This window comes from Electrona antarctica, assembly GCF_951216825.1.
Source record: "Electrona antarctica genome assembly, chromosome: 9".
Classification (NCBI taxonomy): Eukaryota; Metazoa; Chordata; class Actinopteri; order Myctophiformes; family Myctophidae; genus Electrona; species Electrona antarctica.
In genome coordinates this window covers 3,774,811-3,797,219 of record NC_136790.1, presented here as the reverse complement: position 1 = coordinate 3,797,219, position 22,409 = coordinate 3,774,811, and the positions used below count along the sequence as shown (strand labels likewise).

The window sequence follows — 22,409 nt, the reverse complement described above, 5'->3', positions numbered from 1 at the left end:
AGAGCAGGCTGATGCTAAGCTAGCTTCTATGAAAAATGGCAAGACTATGTTGCTCAGCCAACAACTACACGTTTAGCTAAATAAACAATCAGCGAGAGATGAGAGTCAATACAAAGCAAAGGCTGTTTCACTCCCATAGTCTCATTATGCTGCTGTTCAAACAAATAAGGGTTTTGCCCTGAATATCTATAGTCCACGCTTGCCTCTTGACTAGAAGTGGCAAGCAACTTACTGTTTATTATGTATGAATATTTAGTGTAGTTTGTAGCTCTGGTTCAGTTCAGAACAGCACTCAGGTAAGATGGTTGCCATTATACCATTCTGCATGTCACTATTTTATCTCTATGGTTGACAGTGACACCCCCATAGAGGGAAATAAAAGGGGGTAACATTCTAAAATTGTGCTCTGGAATGTATAGTAATTTTGCAAGACAATAGCAGACAGTGATAAAATGTAGAACCCTGTATGTAGCCAAAGAAGAGCCTGTCCACCTTTGCCTTTAAAAAAAAAAAATTTGAATTTGAGCTTTTTGTAGCAGGTAGCAGGACAGAACATTATGAGTGTCATGTCTTTAATTGTTCAACAGCCCCGTCAAGCAGCAGTGCTATACGTAGATTGTATGAAACATAAAAGCGTGTGTAAAAACCCCATGACATCAATATTGTGTTAAGATCCACATGTGACTGGAGTTACCATGAACATATATATATATATATGGCACCTGCCACATGCACAGGAGATTAACTCACTGTACTTGCATGACAAGTCCTATAGTGGATCAAACATAAATGTTATAATGACAGATGTTGTGGAGATGGGGATGAGTCGTTCCATAGGAGGACCAATTCACAGAAACCTGACTAAAGCCTGATGTATATTTCATCACACGCTAGTACCACACCAAAAATAGCCAATCTACAAGCTCACAACGTGTTGCAGCGGGACACATTATGAGCTTGTAGATCTGCAACATTTTTGACAAGCGACATTGTCGTACGACAGACTATAAATTGACAAATAGACCGGCTCCGGGTGCTGAGGCTTGATGTCTTTTTGTTTTTTTTCCCCCTACAGAAATCCAGTAACATTATCCCTAGGGAAGGAAGTGTCTCGGTGGCTCATTGGGAGGAAGGCAGCATGCATAAAAGGAAATAATCTGTTGTCATGAATTGCACATACAGTAACCCACACAATCTTCCCTTGCTCCATCTGCATTCTGCACAGCTTCAGCCCATCCAGACTGACGTCAAAGCACAGATTAGTGGGTTGTTGTTTTTTCTTGCCTTGCCCGTCTCTTCCCCTTTTTTTGAGTGGTGTAAACCACTCCTACGACTGGCTTTGTTAGTTTACGTGTCTGTCTGTCTGTCTGTCTGTGCTCAAAAAATGAGCATGGTTGCTATGGTCACCCAGTTCACCCGGGTGTGATTTCATTACGTCAGACATTACGTCAGACCACAGCTGATCAGGCTATATAAGACCTTACACCACTCAGTTCACACGGGTGTGATTTTTGTACATAATCTGGACTTTCATGAAACCCTTCCATAATGCATTACTGCCTTGAAGATGGCACTTAAACAGCAGGGAAATGGAACTCTCTGAATTAACCACTTGAACCCTAGCATCCCTATTCTGGGACTAACATTCGGCAAAATAGCTGATCTACAAGCTCACAACGTGTCATAGCAGATCGCATATTTTGTGAAAACAGGAGTATAGAATAGAGCCCTTGGTAATCTGGACAATTATGAATATTGTGTTAAAGCCGTTATTTCCGGTTAGGGGAGGTTGTTGTCATGGAACCAGAGAGAGAAAAGCGGAATATGTGGAAAACCTACAGTAGTCTTTGAGCTTCATGTACCGAGACAATAAAGCAAGCATATAGAGCAGAGATAAAGAATAAAAAGGATAGAGAAGTTGAATATTTACAATGGAAGCCTCTGGTCTGTAAAGGTTCATAAAAGCATCACAATTGTCCATTTAAAAACAAGGAGGTCCGTTACTCCACACATGTTTGCAAAAAAATAATAATAATACAAAAAAATACTAATAATACTAATACTAGCAGATCTTCTTAAATATTTGTTCTAATTTATGGAATTTCTTAGTTTTTTTCTATAATTTCTTCATGACATTAGGCCTACTGAAAAAAAGTCTTTAGATTTTGTTATTAATTCATGAAAAGTTTAACTTTTTTGGGAATGTTTTTTGGAAAATGTTGTAGGAAACCAAAACTAAGGCGACCCATAATAATGTGTCCGCAACCCAGTGTTAGGGAAACAGTGGTCTAGCCGAAGAAACAGGATTGGACAGCAGGGCAGGCTTTGTATCATTTAACCACTACTAACTCTACTATCTAACTCTACTTAATTAACTTGACGGAGTTGGCAGTGTATTAGGTTTTCCACTCTACACCAAATCTCTTTGCTGAGAAGTCGATCTACACAACGTTATGTTTTGTTTGTTTTTTTTACTCCTGTTTTTTCTCATTCCCCCTAATTTCACTCACTGTTTTACACCCGTAAACCTGTGGTGTGGCGATAAAGCTGATTCTGAGTCTGAAATGTGAGCGAACACGTGAGCTGAGTCATTTCACGTGCTCGTACCAGGCAGGATTATCACAATATGGTATATTGACAGATGAAAGATCATCTGTGTATTTAAGCAGTAGGCCTACTATATATTTACTAATTGTACTGTTTAAGAGCAAATTATAAGCTTAAACCCTCTGGTGAACCATGCATGTGGAGATACTAGTGTATATTGTATGTGAGACCCAAGTCTCCAATATGGAGTCTAATGTGGGGACACAGTGGCAGAGCAATTGTTATAAATTACTACTCAGTGGCTACTCAATTCACATGTAGCCTACTGTAGGTAACAGTGAGGGAAGAACACAGTAGTGCTGCTGATGAAGCCATTAAAACAAATTGTCTATCTGTGTCCTTAATTGAGGAATGTCATGCATGAGTCGTGCATTTAATATAAAGATAATATATAATTGTGTTTTTAGGAATATCTTCAGGGAAGGAAACATTTGCAATGCTGCTATAGGCAAATTGTCTTGCCTTAGTGAGTCAACCAGGGTAACCAGTTATTGCAGAACTGTTTGGTGTGTTATTAATCTGCAAAATGGACACATATTTCGTCATACATATTGTACTAGAATATTTGTAATATGTGTATGCTGTTTTGGGGGTGTGTTGTTGCTGCTTTTTGCTTCATGTATAGGATATTGGCTTTTGTGTTTTGCTGTTGCTATGGTACAGTACATTGCAACAGTGGTTTTTTTCTTTCTTTTTTTTTTTCCCTTCTTTTTTTTGCCAAGAGCAGCAGAAGTGCATGCGCTGGTCCTGCATATTGACACCATTTAACAATACTGTACACTCACTGATTGATCACAGAGAAAGGAGCATTACACTTCCTTAAACTATAGCCCATCTTGGGAGCCCCTTCGGAGCAAAGCTTCTCAACTCTTTTGCCTATTTCTGCACCACCAGCTGCTGAGGGAATCTTGGTTCTTTCAAACTCCCACGCAAGCCAACAGACAACAGCAATCCAGCCCTTGCTTGCACGGTGCAGGGTGGGTAGAGGGGGGGAGCCACTGTGCTGTTTGAACTCCTTTGCCACAAGCATTTGCTTGTCTCTGCTAATCACAGACATCGTCATTTCCAGCGCCATTGTCTGAGATGGCCATTGTAAACTGTATTTCTTGTCAAATAGGCCAGGCAAAGTTTATCTACCAGGATATTTTCTTCCTCACTTCCCATGCAAGAGGTGTATGTGATGGCAGCAGAGGAGGATAGTTTGGAATAATGGTTGCAGATTCTGTTGCATTATTTGCCCTCATAAGCCCTCTGGTCTTCCCCAGGGGTTATGAAGGATGCTACAAGGCAAGTCATATTGGATGAAAAGCCAATAGTGAACATTCCTACTGTTAATAAAATATGTTAATGGCCTTATAATGACTGGCTTTGCATGAACCACTTAGCTGGTCACAAAATGTCAAAGGGATGGTTCGAGTTTGCACATTTACCTGCTATGTTTTATTATTATTGTTATTATTGGCTTAAATTTGGTCTACCATTATTAAAACATCCAGCGCAGCAGGATGCATGGTTCTGCTTCTACCATTATTAAAACATCCAGCGCAGCAGGATGCATGGTTCTGCTTCTACCATTATTAAAACATCCAGCGCAGCAGGATGTATGGTTCTGCTTCTGCCATTATTAAAACATCCAGCGCAGCAGGATGCATGGTTCTGCTTCTTCTTATTAAAACATCCAGCGCAGCAGGATGCATGGTTCTGCTTCTGCCATTATTAAAACATCCAGCGCAGCAGGATGCATGGTTCTGCTTCTTCTTATTAAAACATCCAGCGCAGCAGGATGCATGGTTCTGCTTCTGCCATTATTAAAACATCCAGCGCAGCAGGATGCATGGTTCTGCTTCTACCATTATTAAAACATCCAGCGCAGCAGGATGCATGGTTCTGCTTCTTCTTATTAAAACATCCAGCGCAGCAGGATGCATGGTTCTGCTTCTGCCATTATTAAAACATCCAGCGCAGCAGGATGCATGGTTCTGCTTCTACCATTATTAAAACATCCAGCGCAGCAGGATGCATGGTTCTGCTTCTTCTTATTAAAACCTCCAGCGCAGCAGGATGCGGTTCTGCTTCTGCCCACACCATGCATTTAACTTGATGCATGGTGCATTTAGGCAGTTAACTTTTCCTTCTCAACGTTAACAGAAAAACAAACACATGCATTAGCCAGGCATGTCTACACAGTGGCTATTCTGTTTTTTTTAATATTAATTTTTTGGCTTTTCTGCCTTTATTGAGAGAGACATGCAGCAAAGGTCGTCATGAGCGGGACTCGAACACGCGACACGCTGTCAGGCCAGAGCCTATATGTGGCATGCGCCTGGACCACTAGGCCAGCGGGCGCCCCGGCTATTCTGTTTTTTAAAAAGAGCAATCATGGTGTTGTTAGTTGTACGAGTACTAATGGAAGCTTCACCTTTTCATATTTGTCCGGATTTAGTACTGCAGATATTCTCATTATCATACAAACCTAGAAGGATGCAGAAAAAAGCAACATCATATATTACATGTTTGTTAATGCTCGATTCTGATTGGTCAATCACAATATTATGTGGTCTGTTATTTCTTGATAGTGGAACACTGCTCTTCCTCTGTTTACGTTGTTATAGAAGCAGAAACATCATTATGTTGTGTCAAATTATTGACAGTAAAGCAGTACTGATTTGTTGAGTTTTGTTTTAGTTTTGTTGAAAGACAGTAGGACTTTCTTCCAATCTGTGGGGAAACGTGTTTAATATTTTTTACTGGAACATTTGACCTAGACTACTCTTCTCATTAATAGTCAGATCAAATCTTCAGATCAAAAATGTACAAAGCTACCAGGTGCTACATGACTCCACAAAATAATTGGAGGTCATTTGCATTTTTCAGTCAAAGCTGTTTCATTCCTCTATGCAGCATTGTACTGCCTGAGTATCAGACTCTGAAGCTTCCTGAAAAGACGCAGTCCACTCAGAGAGTGGGCGATAGAGACCTGCGGAGGAGCTTTTTTGTCACCCGAATCCGCGTGTGCATATTTTTTATCCGCCCGTTATCCGACCGCATTGCTTAATTATTCCAATTTATAAATCAAAATCTCTGCAAAATCTCGCAATCCGCAACCACCCGCGGATTATGGGTGGTTGCGGATTGCGAGATTTTGCAGAGATTTGGTGCGTTTTAAAAGCTATAATAAGCCTACAGATAAATGCCATTAATTTATTTCCCGCATTATTTCACCCGCGGTTTATCCAATATTAATTTATAATATATTTGAATGACCCAAATCCACCCTAAACTGGAGTTATCCACGGCTAAATCCGCCATCCGCAAGTCTCTAGTGGGCGGGGCCTATGGGCTGGATCCAGGCTAGCATTGTACTAGCCTGGGCACCATTTCATTTCAGGTATATGATCCGGTCGGGAGCGGATGATATCGTTACGTCATGTTGTAGTATTGATTTGTAGTCGACAGGCAGGAACAATCAAACGGAACGTCCTTTTCCCTCAAACCGATTTTTCTCAATAAAAGCTGCAGGCTACGAGAGCTTTTATTGTTGTTCTTCCGGTTTGAGGGAAAAGGACGTTACGTTTGATTGTTGCTGCAATACTACAACATGACGTAACGATATCATCCGCTCCCGACCGGATCATACGGACTTTTGAAACAGAGACCAGGCTTTCCTCCGAGGTGGAAAAACTGGTGAGGCGAGGTTAGCGTTGTACAGTAGGCTACAGTGCATGGACAAGAAATCATGGTTGAACCCTCTGAACAAAAGCTGTCATTTCTGGGTCACCATTATGCCCCAAGATAATTCCCCCCCCCCATAAAATTAAATGTGGTTGGTAATTAATAAATGAGCAACAATGGTAATGACATGTTCACTGGATAGCCGCAGGCTATACTGTAATAGGTAATCACAGCTCTTGATGGTCACTCACTTAGCTTTCAAAGAAGCAAAGGTAATGGGGACTATATTCTTCAGGGAAGATAATGACATTTTCACTTTTCTGAGCTGTAGCCTTTTTTTGTCCGATTGGAGTGAAACCTTTTACACACACACTCCCTAGAGCAGAGGTTCCCAACCACCGGTACGCGGACCGGTGCCGGTCCGCGGGACACATGCCACTGGTACGCGAGAGGGGAATTCCACATTTTCCCGTCGTATAAAAATCCATTTGAAAACATGAGTGAGAAAAGAGAGAGAGCCGTTGCGCGTAGAGTGCGACGCTCAATCACCCATTGGAATGCAAATGCTTGCCTTTCAGGCTGCCTTTGTATCCTACTCGTCAAACGCTTCTGACGACGGCACACCAAACAGCGGTGAAAAGTTGACTCGTCCGTTCACTGACAGTGATTTATAAACGGCTTGGAGTCAGTGTTACTTCCATGTTGCGTAGCACTGTCCAATCCTTGGAGTCAGTGTTACTTCCATGTTGCGTAGCACTGTCCAATCCTTGGAGTCAGTGTTACTTCCATGTTGCGTAGCACTGTCCAATCCTTGGAGTCAGTGTTACTTCCATGTTGCGTAGCACTGTCCAATCCTTGGTATCTTTACCGTTCATGTATGCTCTGCGGGCAGCAGCAGCTGTAGGCTATTTTGTCACGATCGCGCTAATTAAACCAAACGCTACACGTGACGGTACAGGATTATTATTTCATGTCAAAACGAAAAGATGATGTCATCCAGGTAAAGTAGTGGCCTAATGCCTAATGTGTCACTCTGCATGTTTAACTAAGTATTCCACATGTCCAAAGCAATTTATGAAAAAGACATGAGCCTAACCCTTTTTCATTCCCCCCCCCCACATTTTATGAACTGTCAGCCGGTCCGTGACAATATAAAGGTTGGGAACCCTGCCCTAGAGGCCAAGGACAAACCTCTGCCCCAAATTTCTCAGAGGAGCAGAAATGTCTTTTCTAGTTCACACTAAGTTATGTACAACAGAAACATCTGTATAGTGTGAATACAAATCAGCTGCAGAGGTTTACAGGTTTACAGAGGTTATACAGTATGTAAATTATAGTGTATCTCATGAAATGTTATGTGTTGCTGAAGTCTAAGTGAGAGCACAGAAATGATAGATATCAACTGATCAAAAATGTCAGTATTTTTCTTTCATAGAGCTCAACTCTAGCATTCTTCGACACTTGCAAAGTGTGACCAACAACCTAGCCTTTTCACAGCAGACCTTTTGATGTGTCATAGATGCATAAGCACAGCTGGCGTTAATATCATTAAGCATTAAGTCAATTATACAGGGTTTGTCCATGCTGGCCCAAATGAATGTTATTACCCTCAGCTGTGTTAACTATCTACCGGTAAGACGCCTTAAAGGCGAGTAGCGACCGCAGGGCAAGTGCAGCAAGTGCCTATATGAAGTGTCTTCAGTGTCTATATGAATACTCAAATGTGCTTTACATGGGGGGCATGAGAAAACAAATAAAACAACTTTATTAGGGGGGGAAACGGTAAGACAAAGGAATAAAATCAAAAACTGTGGAATGAACTAGGTGGGGAGTGCATTTCACATGGGGTTGGGGCAGACCATTGTCTGACCACGGACTTCCACGCTTGCTGCTTCGCATCGAGGACAGCTCGACAGCTTCGTGCTGTGGTGAAATCACCGTGAGGCGCGAGGTGCGAGACATGTTAACTCTTAGCCTGCCGCCATTAATTAATCCCTCGATTGCGTATTGCCATGGTTTAATCACGCGTGACACTTACTTTGAAGAGCCAAATATCCGTATCGCATTTTACTATGAAACCATTCCGTGTGTGTTGACGAAGCTGTGTGCTCGTTCTCTCGGTCGGTGGTGGAAAAAGTGGACCGCGAGTATCACAGCGCCTGCTACAGGCCGTTGAAAACGCTTGTCTGGGACAAAGCGTCCTCTGCAATGTCGCTTCTGTGAGATAAAGCCGTCTGAAACCAGAGCCGGCAATGTAAGTGGATGCGCGCGCATTTTCAAAATGGCCGCGCCCATTGTGTCAGAAGCATAACAAAGCGAACGGACGGTAGATTTCGATACGATCGTATTAAAACATGCATTAATGAATACATCGCTGTTAAAACGGCTTTTCCGTTTGTGGCAGGCTACAAGATTCTACGTTTTAAAATTCCTATGTTCCTGGCGGGTAAACGATTAAGCTGAAGCAGCTAGCATGGAAGCTAATGTTGGTCATAATGGATTATGGAACCTTTCACTCCCATATTGCACACAACCATGCTGTTATCCACGCGTCCATCCGATAGTTTTTAAATGTAAATGTCCCATCCACAGAGCAAAAGCGATTTAAGCGGCTTCTTCATTCATTGATTCGTTTGGGCTTTGTTGTTGTCTGACTGACAGAGCTGTGGACGGAGCTGTGGAGTGAGCTGTGCGGGTGCATGTGTTTGGTCCGACTAGTCATTGGTCCGAAAAACGACAACCCACCTCAAACCCTAACCTAACCATAACCGCAAGCACGGGAGCAGGCGCTAGTACGAGGTGCGGACGCATGTCGAACCAATGCTCCGTCGGACCATAGTATGCCTCCCGAGCTGTGCAGGCGTGCAGCAGCCTATTCAGTACTTCAGTGTGTGTGTGTGTGTGTGTGTGTGTGTGTGTGTGTATGTGTGTGTGTGTGTATGGTGGCAAAACACGTGTCGCCCGTGTGTTGTGTGTGGCGTGTGCCCCCGTGTGTTGTGTGTGGCGTGTGCACCCGTGTGTTGTGTGTGGCGTGTGCACCCGTGTGTTGTGTGTGGCGTGTGCCCCCGTGTGTTGTGTGTGGCGTGTGCACCCGTGTGTTGTGTGTGGCGTGTGCCCCCGTGTGTTGTGTGTGGCGTGTGCACCCGTGTGTTGTGTGTGGCGTGTGCCCCCGTGTGTTGTGTGTGGCGTGTGCCCCCGTGTGTTGTGTGGCGTGTGCACCCGTGTGTTGTGTGTGGCGTGTGCCCCCGTGTGTTGTGTGGCGTGTGCACCCGTGTGTTGTGTGTGGCGTGTGCCCCCGTGTGTTGTGTGGCGTGTGCACCCGTGTGTTGTGTGTGGCGTGTGCACCCGTGTGTTGTGTGTGGCGTGTGCCCCTGTGTGTTGTGTGGCGTGTGCACCCGTGTGTTGTGTGTGGCGTGTGCCCCTGTGTGTTGTGTGTGGTGTGTGCACCCGTGTGTTGTGTGTGGCGTGTGCCCCCGTGTGTTGTGTGGCGTGTGCACCCGTGTGTTGTGTGTGGCGTGTGCCCCTGTGTGTTGTGTGTGGTGTGTGCACCCGTGTGTTGTGTGTGGCGTGTGCCCCCGTGTGTTGTGTGGCGTGTGCACCCGTGTGTTGTGTGTGGCGTGTGCCCCTGTGTGTTGTGTGTGGCGTGTGCCCCCGTGTGTTGTGTGTGGCGTGTGCACCCGTGTGTTGTGTGTGGCGTGTGCCCCCGTGTGTTGTGTGTGGCGTGTGCCCCCGTGTGTTGTGTGTGGCGTGTGCCCCCGTGTGTTGTGTGTGGCGTGTGCCCCCGTGTGTTGTGTGTGGCGTGTGCCCCCGTGTGTTGTGTGTGGCGTGTGCCCCCGTGTGTTGTGTGTGGCGTGTGCCCCCGTGTGTTGTGTGTGGCGTGTGCCCCCGTGTGTTGTGTGTGGCGTGTGCCCCCGTGTGTTGTGTGTGGCGTGTGCCCCCATGTGTTGTGTGTGGCGTGTGCCCCCGTGTGTTGTGTGTGGCGTGTGCCCCCGTGTGTTGTGTGTGGCGTGTGCCCCCGTGTGTTGTGTGTGGCGTGTGCCCCCGTGTGTTGTGTGTGGCGTGTGCCCCCGTGTGTTGTGTGTGGCGTGTGCCCCCGTGTGTTGTGTGTGTGCAGCAGCAGCATTACATGAAGAGCGTGATGTCACCGATGCAAGCATTACATGCTTCCTGCATTACATGCTTCCTGCACGTTTCTATAAGTGCGACCTGCAGTCGCAATGATGCATTGAATGTGTTTGGTCTAATGTACTAACAGTCTGAGAGGCATTAGTCCGACACCCTATCCCAAACCCCAAACCTAACCCTAACCTCACAGGGAGGCCATGGGTGAGTTTTAACCGGCAACGCATGTCGGGACTCGAGAGCCACGGGTGAGTCTTAACCCACCACGCATGTGTCTTAACCGGCAACACATGTCTGGGTGGGGCATGCATTAAGACCGACTCCTTCTTCGTTCCTGAGTAAGCCAGGCACCGTTAGTCTAGTTATAACAATTAATATCGTCAGCTGCTTAAATGCTGATTCGTATTAAAAGTAGAGTGGAAGCCTATATATTATAACCTCGCTACACTTATCTGTCAAATCATGTTTGAAGGGCAGATACATTATACTGGACCACATGTGGGTTACAATGTCACTGATCCGTTTCTGTGCAACTTCCATTTTCTGTACTATATACTTCACAAGAACACTGTTACAGGCACACCAATGCATTTGACAGCTATTTCAATAAGAATAGTGCTAGTGCTTAATGCTCAATATTCCCGGTGACCTTTTGCAATGCACATTAGTTCATGGCATGAACACTGATAATTATTTCACTTATCACTGCTGAAATGGAGAGATGTTACTATCAGATTCTACTGGCAGCAAATTGCCAGCATTTCCCATTTTCTGATCACAATCAAAACGTGATCCCACTTCCATCTGTTTAAAATTCAACATACAGTACAGTACAGTATGGCTGGTATTTGCACATGCAGTATGCAAGAATCCATACTGTATAGGCTACAGCACTGTTTCCCAAAGGGTGGGTCGGGACCCATACGTGAGTCACAGACCATTTTTTTATGGGTCAGTATTCGAGTAAAAAATGTATTTACAAAATATATTTAAAAAAGTACAATTATTTTACAAGTATATATATATATAACTATATATACATATTAAGTTGTTAGGATACATTAAGAACTAGCTTTGTTGAAAAATAAATAACTGTCCTGCTGTACTGTGTAGCTCACTAAACACTTCAACTAACCACTCCAGGGTTGGAGTGGTGTGGTCAAAGCCAATCCTGCTCAGGAGAACCTCTCCAAACAAATGAAAATAGGCAGATAAATGCCCTAGAGTCAATTGAGGTACAAAAACAAACCAGAAAGGGGGCATAGCAAGAATTGCCAACTACTGTGACTGAGAAATTCCTACAAACATAATACTGCATTGTATTTGGACAAAACTCTCACCTGAGTTTCAAAGGTGGACTGGATACAGTGATTAACCCTGACATTTCCAAGTCTTTTTACTATGGTTAGAAGCATCCATTAATTTCAGTTTATTTATTTATTGTCAATATATCACACTGTGTTGGTATATGAAGCAATAATATTATTGTTAACATTAAAGGTATATTCAGTGATTTCACTTAATTCAAATATCACTTCTTTTTTTGTTTTGTTGTGATAATCCTCCCTACTATAGAGTGTGCTGACCATATAAGGAGTCCCCAGTTAACCCCTGGGGGTCAAAAAAACGTAGGTTTCATTTTTGGCTAGGTAGCCCAGCCTTCATTCAATCAGGATAGAGAGGGGCCTTCCGCCAATCATGATCGAGTGGGGGCGGGCCTTGGTGTGTGTGCTGTTGGCCTGTCGCATGTCCCCCCACTGTAGTGCGTGCATGTGCACATCTTGTTACCGGGGCGGACCGGGAGGTTTTCCAAATCACTGAATGCTCCTTTAATTATATTGTTTAGAATTGCAGATTTTGATCCACTGCACTCCAATTGTGAAATGTGTGTTTTAAGAAAATCCTGTAACGTGTGAGTGGATGGCAGCTGTTTGTTTTTTGTTTGTTTTTTTATTTGATTTCGTGATTTCCTGGTAGAATGTTTCAATGAGTCAAACAGTGGGGGAAATGAATGTGCTCAGCAAGTTTCATAGCAATCCACCTATTCAGTCATTAGGTTGTCTTTCAACAGCTTGGGAGCCATGAGGAAGTTTACAATAGGCCTATGTCGCTTGGAGTGTTGGCCAAGGTGTCGTGGGGAGCGGTGCAGGGGTGGATCATATCTTGGAGTGTTGGCCAGGGTGTCGTGGGGAGCGGTGCAGGGGTGGATCATATCTTGGAGTGTTGGCCAGGGTGTCGTGGGGAGCGGTGCAGGGGTGGATCATATCTTCGAGCGTTGGCCAGGGTGTCGTGGGGAGCGGTGCAGGGGTGGATCATATCTTGGAGTGTTGGCCAGGGTGTCGTGGGGAGCGGTGCAGGGGTGGATCATATCTTGTTTGAGACCTAAGTGTTGGATGGACTGACATCGCCATCCATTTGAGCCTCGCTGCTAGCAGCGTAAAAACAGAGAGGGACATAAATAACATCCAACATCCAGCCACATTCACAGTCCCACACCTCCCTCTCTCTGACCACCACGTTGTCTATAGATTTTCCTGCAGGGAAACACTAGGACACGAGATACTTATCTTCTTTCTTTTTATCTTAGAGCTTTACCATGATGCAGCCCATTTTTAAAACAAACTAACCTCAGGGTGCTTTGCTTTCATTCCTGCCTTGACTACATAGTGCACCATCAACCTGCTTCAATAGCATGAGAGCAAGTTACATGTGTAATAGAAAATTGACTTCAGAGATTGCTTCCAAAATAAGGATTCTGCCTGCATTCCAGACCAACACAACAAAAGGCTAATGGATTCTTATAGTACCTTTTGAGTTTTGACCAGGGTAAAGTGTTCTTTAGGTGTGTTGTCACAAACTTGCTCTGACAAAAACAAGGGTAAAAGTATCTTAGCCATATTATACGTACAATGCTCCTATGTGTCATCAAAAGGAGTTGCACACCAGTATTGTATGGGTTTTGAGATGATCCGAATATTTTGCACTGAAAGGAAATCCTATACACACCTATAGACCAATTATGTGTTTACAAACATTGGGACTGGGCGCAAGGGTGACTGTTTCATGTAATCAATTCCCAACAGATCTCAGAACCTGTTGTTTTGGGGAGCGCTGGTTTCAGTCCATTCAACCTCCTCTTGTGTGTTGGCTAGTGAGATGCACCCTAGGAGACATTTATACTTCAAAGCGCAACAGTGTTGCGCACAGAGAACAGCTGATATACAAGCTCACATCGCATCACAGATGCGACTGTTGTGCGCGTAGAGGTCTGCGTGCGCGACACCATCACAGGACGAAGCATAAATTATACTTGATGGACTGCAGGTGCGCGTGCAGCCGTGGACAAACAGGCACTGCTGCCGTGATCATGAGCGCACCTCCCGTTCTTATGACAGCGCCTGGAGGTGTGGTTTTGAGGACAACTGTTTTGAATTGCTATTATTGTTCAAACACAACAGAAACCAAGGACTATTATATTTCAAGGGCGAGAGATCACAATACAAATCCTAATCATTCTTCCTCCACATTGGGAGAAAAACAGCATCTGAAAGTTTGATGTGGCATTTTTTACACGTGATGCAGTTAGAACATTTATGAGAGGAAGGGTTCTTGTGCTGCCGCTATTCCTGTTTCTTATCAGTGTGACGTCGTCTCTTAAGGCGTCTATATGCATCACACTGTCTCACGTCCCTGGCACTCTAGACTGTCACTCCAGACTGCAGTGTGCATATAGTATGCACACATAATGGCATCTTCCTCAGGAATCACACAAGAAAATTCCACACACAAAAAAACTGCTTCGCCATCGTAGTCTACATACTGTACATGGCTGCTAGTGATATCTACTGAAAGATTATCAACGTGACTTCAGCTGAACAACAGTAAAGTCTTAGAAGGAAAAGTGAAAGAATTTGAATCGCTGAACACATTTATGGGCTTGTATAACAATGTTTAAGTGCTCAACATCACCAGTGGATGGGTTGTGGATGAGGCTGCATGAAGCAGAATTGAATAAATAAAGGCACAGGCATCTGGCCAATTGTGACAGGGCATAGGGATGAAATCCACAATAAAGATAAAGTTAGAAGCTTTCTGTTGTAAATGTGGGTAATCACCACTACAAAAAAAAAAAAAATGCTGACACTGAAGTACAGTTTAAGAGGGTTCTCTAACAGACAGTATACTATAGTTGTTCAAATCAGTGATTACGAAATATTGAGTGATGAATTTGGAGTGGCAATATGTTGTTTTTTGTTTCATCTAAACAATTTATCCCCTCATGAAATAAATGCATACATGAATGAATGAGTGAGTGAATGAATGAATGAATGAATGAATGAATGAGTGAATGAATGAATGAATGAGTGAATTAATGAGTGAATGAATGAATGAATGAATGAATGAATAAATGCATACATGAATGAATGAGTGAGTGAATGAGTGAATGAGTGAATGAATGAATGAATGAACGAACTGACGAATGGCTCAATGAACGAATGAACTAACGAATGAATGACTTTGATTTATTAAAAACATGATCAATTTAAACACATAGTATAGATAAAATGATAAAGGGGAGAAGCAAGTCTTCTATATAAAACGAATGGTATTGCATTAAATAGGACATGCTTGTGAATACCGTCCTAAGGTGTAGCCTATACCAACAGTGTGTTGTGAATACCGTCCTAAGGTGTAGCCTACCAAGTGTGCTGTGCCCTGCAAGCAGGACAATGTCAGCACTCATGCAACAACCGACGGGTGGTCTGAATGATTTTAAGTCAAAGACAATCCAGGGCTCCAGGCACACCATAAGGACCTATCTCTGTCTCTATCTGTGCTGTTGTTTAATCTTACACCCTGAAGTATAGCAGCAAGTGACGTATAGTCATAGCAAGGTCACAACAATAGCAGTGATACATCAGTGTAACTGTTTAACACTGTGAGTGTTTAAGAAAAAAGGGCAATCATTTCACTGAGCTTGTATGAGCTGCCCACAGTGAGCAAGGCGTCATATTGTCCCTGTGGTGTTCCTGTCTGAGCAAGATTGTCCTACCACAAATAGGTCTACTTAATAACATCACTTACTAATTTATCGAATTGGTCAATATGGGTGTCCACAAAACAATGAGGAGTCACCTTTGTTTGGCGTCAAGGGCAAAAATATGTAAGCCTAAAAAACATTGCTATTTGAATATACAGTAGCAGAGCTACAAGCTCACAACCCAATGCATCACAGTGTGAGCTTGTAGACCTGTTATATATATATAAAAAAAGAAACATGAGATTAAAAAAGCAAACATTTTAACAATATAAATATGTTACTGCCTGCAAGGGAGATCCCCGACACAATATTTTCAGATGGGGGACGGCCAAATACCTATTCCATGACATGAACAAGTTTGAGAAACACTGGCCATAACCATCAGACAATTCCTAATGACTTTTCTCTGAACAAAACAGGGAATCAAGTGTAACTTGCCTTGCAGCCTATACATAATGTCATGCTCTAATGCGCTATAATGGGCTGCAGCAGCAGCAAGGCATGTATTAATATTCTCTTGATGACCACAGCACATTTAGACAGTTGATATTATAGCTACTGTAAATACATAATATAATACCAATAGCCTACAATATGACACAAGCAACGACAATCAAAGGCTGCAGGATGGGATTGGCTCATGATAGCTAATTGGTCATATCATGTTTTCTGTTGTTTTTAATATTAAATTGCCTATACAACCGCCCACACACACGCACGCACACACCCCCCACACGCACGCACGCACCCCCCACGCGCGCGCACGCACACACACACACGCACACACACACACACACACACACAAAGAGGGAACATCAACACAGCACGTACTTAGCAGCCTAATTACTTAGAGCCCAGACACATAATCTCCAATTGCATAATAAATTATTTGTGCCATATTAATAACCTACACAGCTGAACATTTCGACGGAGAAGAAAAAAACAAGACAATGCATAGCAGCACGTCTCATTGACGGACCGGAATGAAAGCTGCAGTTCCACCTGTATTTGAGACCAACAACTTCAGCAGATGTGTCGCAAATACAGCCCATAACATAATAGCCTACTGAATTTGCTATTATTTCAGAGCCATATTGCTCATGGCAAAAGTGCGCGCTGCAACCATGTAGTTTGGCCGTGTTAGAAGTGCGCGTGCAGTCATGCATTCTGGCCATAGCCTACCTGTCATAGGCTACATATTGTAGAATGAAATAATATTTGATTCACACACAATGCATTGCCCACCACACCCCAAGCGTTTCACGCCATGTCGCCACATGAAATGTAACAGGCGAGTCGTTTATCATTCATCGATCGCTCTTCTACGACTTCGTCGGCACGAGGGAAAGTTGGCATGAGAGACACGACACCGACCGCCTTCGGTGGGTTGCTGATGTTGAGCCGTTCGGTAAAACGTCTCTTGTGTCTATACTCTATAGACTGTCTGTGACTGACTGATCTCCACACGCGTCAAAATGACCATTGCGCATTGAATGATATGAGCGGTTTCGACCAAATAGCGATTGATTGATGGATTGACATGGGCGCATATATAGGTACAAATTAGGCTACTGACTTACCGACGGCTAAATCCAGAAGATCTGCGCACAGGAGCAAGCACAAAGAGAAGACGGTCATCTTTCCCTTATTTTGCAATAAATCCCAAACTCCATCTGCGTTTACATGCTCTCCTCTTTTCGGCTGCGTAATCCCCACCATTCCAGAGGTATGTGATAGAGAGGCGCCCTGAAACTATTCATGATGCGGCGCAAGTAGAAGTGAGAAATTAGAAGTTCAGCTGTGAATTATGGCATCCGCGACGGAATCCAGGACACTGCACTGCAATTAGAAATAGAATATTCTCTCGGAAGAGACAACATGAAGCAACGTTCAGCCGTGCAGTCCAGAATTGGAAAGAAAAAAGGGGATAGGTTTGGAAGAAAAATCTCTCTCTCTCTCTCTCTCTCTCTCTCTCTCACCCCCTCCCTCCAGACAGAACCACGCACGGTCTTTCCTGATCACTCCGCTCTTTATTTCACACAATTTTCCTTAATCCTACCCTGGATTCAACCCCCTCTAATTCTGTCCATTAAGCCGATTTATTGCCACGGATTTCCCCCCCCCCCTTTTTTTTTCTTTTCTTGTGAAAAAGATGTGTATAGCCTAACCCCAGCCTGTAGGCTAGCATATAGTAGGATAACATGTCAACATGCAACCCTTAGTGCTTTTAGTGGGTAGGCCTACACAGTGACACACACACACACACACACACACACACACACACACACACACACACACACACACACACACACACACACACACACCTGCCACATGCCTTTGTATTGAGTTTGTGCTTGAAATGTACTGTAATTCTGCAAACTGTTCATAAAATTATCAATCAATCAAACACACACACACACACACACACACACACACACACACACACACACACACACACACACACACACACACACACACACACACACACACACACACACACACACACACACACACACACACACAAACATTTTCTTCATTGATCTCTATAACCAGTAGGGTAGTAAATATATTAGGCTATACATTTATACTGCTATTATTTCTACCCCGGCTGTGGCCTTGATGATGTGATGGATCTTAAATCATTGGGGCCACCTGCAAAATGTCAGTGCCGTTAACATAAGATTCCACAGCTATGATTAATCTCACCGTTGACATTTGCTTAGTGATAAACTGTGATGATAATGGCCCAGTCAGTGTTGTATGTAGATGGTAGCCTGGCTGGCCCAGTCAGTGTTGTATGTAGATGGTAGCCTGGCGCTGCCAGACTGGCCCAGTCAGTGTTGTATGTAGATGGTAGCCTGGCGCGGCCAGACTCACAGCGAGGATTCACTGACGCCTTTATCCAAGGAGCTTTACATAGATTGTGCATTACATTCACCCATTCACACACACATTCATACACCGATTGCAGCAGAAGCCATGCAAGGTACCAACCAGCACATCGGGAGCAATTTGGGGTTCAGTGTCTTGCCCAAGGACACTTCGACATGTAGACAGGAGGAGCCGGGATTCGAACCGCCGACCCATGGATCATTGGACGACCTGCTCTACCTCTTGAGCCACTCTTTTGAGCCTCGCTATATGAGTCTGGCCGCGCCAGGCTATGTAGATGGTATCAATGCACTGTGACGACCCCTCACTATTATGTTTGTGGTAATTTGTTCCTATATTTTCTCTATGTTTCTTTCCTGACCTATAGGAGGAGAGGGGCAGCCTGCCAGGGATGTGTCTATGGCATAAATGGGCAACTGGCGGCCCGGGGGCCACATCATGCGGCCCCCACCTTCACTCAATGTGGTCCACAGGTTAATATCAGAATACTGATATATTATTGATTTCAGCTGTTACAATTGCAAACATGCAAACATGACCTGCTTTAATTACTTTAGTCAATATTAGTATAGCTGAATGACTAATCTTATTGTCTTTTTTTTTATGTCCAATGTATTTGTATTTAGTTTATAAAATTAACATTTAACTAAATGCATTTGAAATTAAATAAAAAGGTTACTTTCATGATTCCAATTCAAAATTAACAAACAATTATTCAAATTTTCAATTCAAATATAGCAAAAATAGCTGATCTACAAGCTTGTACGGTAGATCGGCTATTTCTGCTACGGCAGTAATACCGTATGCATTGTGGCCCTCTGGAGGGAGTGTGGAAGTATACCGTATGCATTGTGGTCCTCTGGAGTGAGTTTGGAAGTATACCGTATGCATTGTGGCCCTCTGGAGTGAGTTTGGAAGTATACCGTATGCATTGTGGCCCTCTGGAGTGAGTTTGGAAGTATACCGTATGCATTGTGGCCCTCTGGAGTGAGTTTGGAAGTATAGTGGACCTCTTGATCGTCAAAGTTTCCCACCCCTGGTACAGACATGGGTTAAGGTTAGGTTTAGCTGTGCTGCCCCGTGGGAGGTTAGGTTTAGGGTGAGGGTTTGAGATAGGTTGTAGTTGTAGGACTAATGACTGGTCTAACCAATGACTAGTCTAAACCAAAAACTGTCTAAACTAAGTACTGCACCCGTCAACAGTCATTTTAATGACACCACATAAAATTCCAACATATTTTGATTGTCCTTCCTTATTTTTAAATATTTTCTTTCACTATAATGATCATTAGACTCAGAGCAATGCCCCATCTATCTCCCAGACTCCCTCCCCAGTCAGAGTTCAGAGTTTTAATGAATGTACAGAAGTATGTGCAGGATGTAATTTACATACAAATGTGAGGGACTCCAGCAAGGTCTAATATTTTGGTCACTATTTGTGAATATATTGGAACATAATGTGTAATATAATATGTTGGGCTGCCTGCATTGGGGAATAAGAACATAGCAGATTTTATAATTTAATGTCATATCATGTTCAGGTTTGATAAATGTAGTTGTGTAAAGAGGGAGAGAAAAAAATGCATTTATAAGCACTGTCCAAACTCCTGTCTAGATGCCAGGAAACATAGACACTTTGCCTCAGGGCATTTCATTTTAATTAGCATCACCTTAGTGAAGTTAGCCAAGTCTTGCTCTTCCCCTTTTAGTCTATAATGATGTTCATGGTGCTGTGAGTCCCTGGGGGTCCTTTTCATAGTCCGAGCAATAAGTTATGCAGGAAGACGGCCACCTGTGTGCCAACATCCATTTTCGCAAAATATTGAATCGGGTTGAATAGATCCAGAGTTTTGCATCCAAGCCAAGTCAATCTTTCTGGACTGCATGAAGGCGCCTATGAACCTGCCTTGGTATGTAATGTAACCCAGCAACACCTGCACACTGTGTACAGTACACATTGTAGTTTCTGGAGTGGCTTTAACCCATTTTTGGCGGGAACCCCTTTTGGTGTTAGCATTATGTTATGCTTTAGCTATTGAAAAATAGCAGATCTACAAGCTCATAGCGCGCCACCGAGTGGCGCGCTACGAGCTTTGTAGGTCTGCTATTTTTGAAAAATCGTGAAAAGTGACATGAAAGTGTTTGAGAACGACTGACATAGAAAAACATAGCTTTTTTCAAGAAAACAGTCAGGATTTAGAAGACATTTGCAGAATCGTTCCCAGGTCAAAATGGGTTAAGTACTGTAGGACTGAAATACTTCAAGTGTTGTTAACACACCGGCTGGCACAGGAACAATTACAAACACAAGGTGCTACTTACAGCACCAAAGCAACAGAAGAAAAGGGGAGAATGTGCCATAATTGCAGTGCATGAGATTAGATGTGACCAGATTTGACTGAGAGACTGCCATCGCACAAATTACAGCTTTTCACCAGAGGAGAAAAACCTTTTTTTTCCTTCTTTTTTTAATGAGTTAATAGCACAGGCAGACTCTACACATACTAGAGCATGTCTGAAATAAGTGTCAGAGCTGAAATCGACATGTAAATATGAAATAAATGCCCAAACATGTAGCTAGGTGTAATGTTAGAGACCACAGAAGTGAACCTTTCAAGCCCGTTTTCTCAACTCGCTGTTTTCTGCAAGACATTACTCTATAAGCCATATCTCCAAAACTGATGGGTCAAACTGAACAACCAATATGTCAATTTGAAGCTATGATTCCCTGCTTTCATATGACATGAAAAAACGAAAATTCCAAAAAATCCAATGGCAGTCCCTCAGTCAAATTTAGTCACAGATGAGATGAGCGAGCCTCCTTCCAGAGCAAATGGCAGAAGGGAGGACGCTTTGCTGGATAAGGTCTGCAGTACTAATGCACTATCACATATCTCTAGAGGGCAGTGTCAACAACAATTTATTGAGGCAACAGACCTGAACGTGTTCCTGTCCATATGGCACCTAACCCCATGAACAAAGAGCCGTCTATTGTCTTCGGGGAGTCCACATATTATGCAGTTTCCATGTGTAATTGCTTCACCACCTGTGGGCTGATAGTAACATGGACGCAGATCAATAACACCTTAAATGGTTTTTCAGCCAGTATTTATGGTCTGAGGGATGGCGTGAACTAGTGAGACTGACACACAAGGAGATAAGTCGAATCGGACTTCATCTAGGTTCAAATAGGCCGGTGTCAGCTCTCCTGTATCTGAGTGCATACATGTAGGCCTACAGTACCATACTATCTGCCCCAAGTCAGTGTGCATTATTTCCATTTACAGATGACTATTTGGTGAAATTATTTAAATTTTACTGAACAGGTTTCAAAGAATTCTAAAATTGTGACTGCACACACACACACACACACACACACACACACACACACACACACACACACACACACACACACACACACACACACACACACACACACACACACACACACACACACACACACACACACACACACAACCACCCACCAACATAATAATAATAAAAAGCTCATCAGAGATACACCCTGCAATGGGGAGAGTCAATGTATGGAGTAAGAAAAACAAAAGGTCAATAATGCTGTAAATGTTTATGTTCACTCTCCTCCCAGTTCTGTACAACTGTATGAATGAGTGTGCTTACCAATAAACAGAATATTTTAAAAAAAGAGAGATACACCCTGCATCATCATCTAACTTTACCATTAAACATAAATATTTTATAGCTATATGGCTTATTTTATCTATTCATATTATTGGCTTTATACAGCACAAAGACTTAGGTTTGGATGATAGCAGAAATTATTCTATTTTGAAGAAGTTTAGAAAAGAAGCATCACAAAGAACTGCCCTTGGGCACAGTTTGTTCTGTTCTCCAGCCTATGCGATAATGCGACTGTTCAGCAGGAAACAGCCTCCAAGGTTAAGCTCCAACTGCATTGGCAAAGTTAAAGTATCATTATTATTGTAGATCAGGTCTTCACCCCAGAGAGAGAGAGAGAGAGAGAGAGAGAGAGAGAGAGAGAGAGAGAGAGAGAGGAGAGAGAGAGAGAGAGAGAGAGAGAGAGAGAGAGAGAGAG

The 22,409-nt window shown here is 43.3% G+C and overlaps 1 protein-coding gene across 5 annotated transcripts in view; it reads right to left on the bottom strand.

Annotated features, from left to right (window-relative positions):
- igsf21a (immunoglobin superfamily, member 21a) overlaps nucleotides 1-22,409 on the bottom strand; it is a 486,169-nt gene that overhangs the window by 374,709 nt on the left and 89,051 nt on the right. For 4 of the 5 annotated variants that reach the window (XM_079510215.1, XM_079510216.1, XM_079510218.1 and 1 more), the window contains exon 1: nucleotides 17,023-17,283. The exons of the other annotated variant lie outside the window; for it this stretch is intronic. In XM_079510215.1, the coding sequence (XP_079366341.1) occupies nucleotides 17,023-17,161 (139 nt within the window). In that variant the 5' untranslated portion in view covers nucleotides 17,162-17,283. Of the gene's footprint in view, nucleotides 1-17,022; nucleotides 17,284-22,409 lie in introns of those variants that run through there. 5 annotated transcript variants of the gene reach the window in all.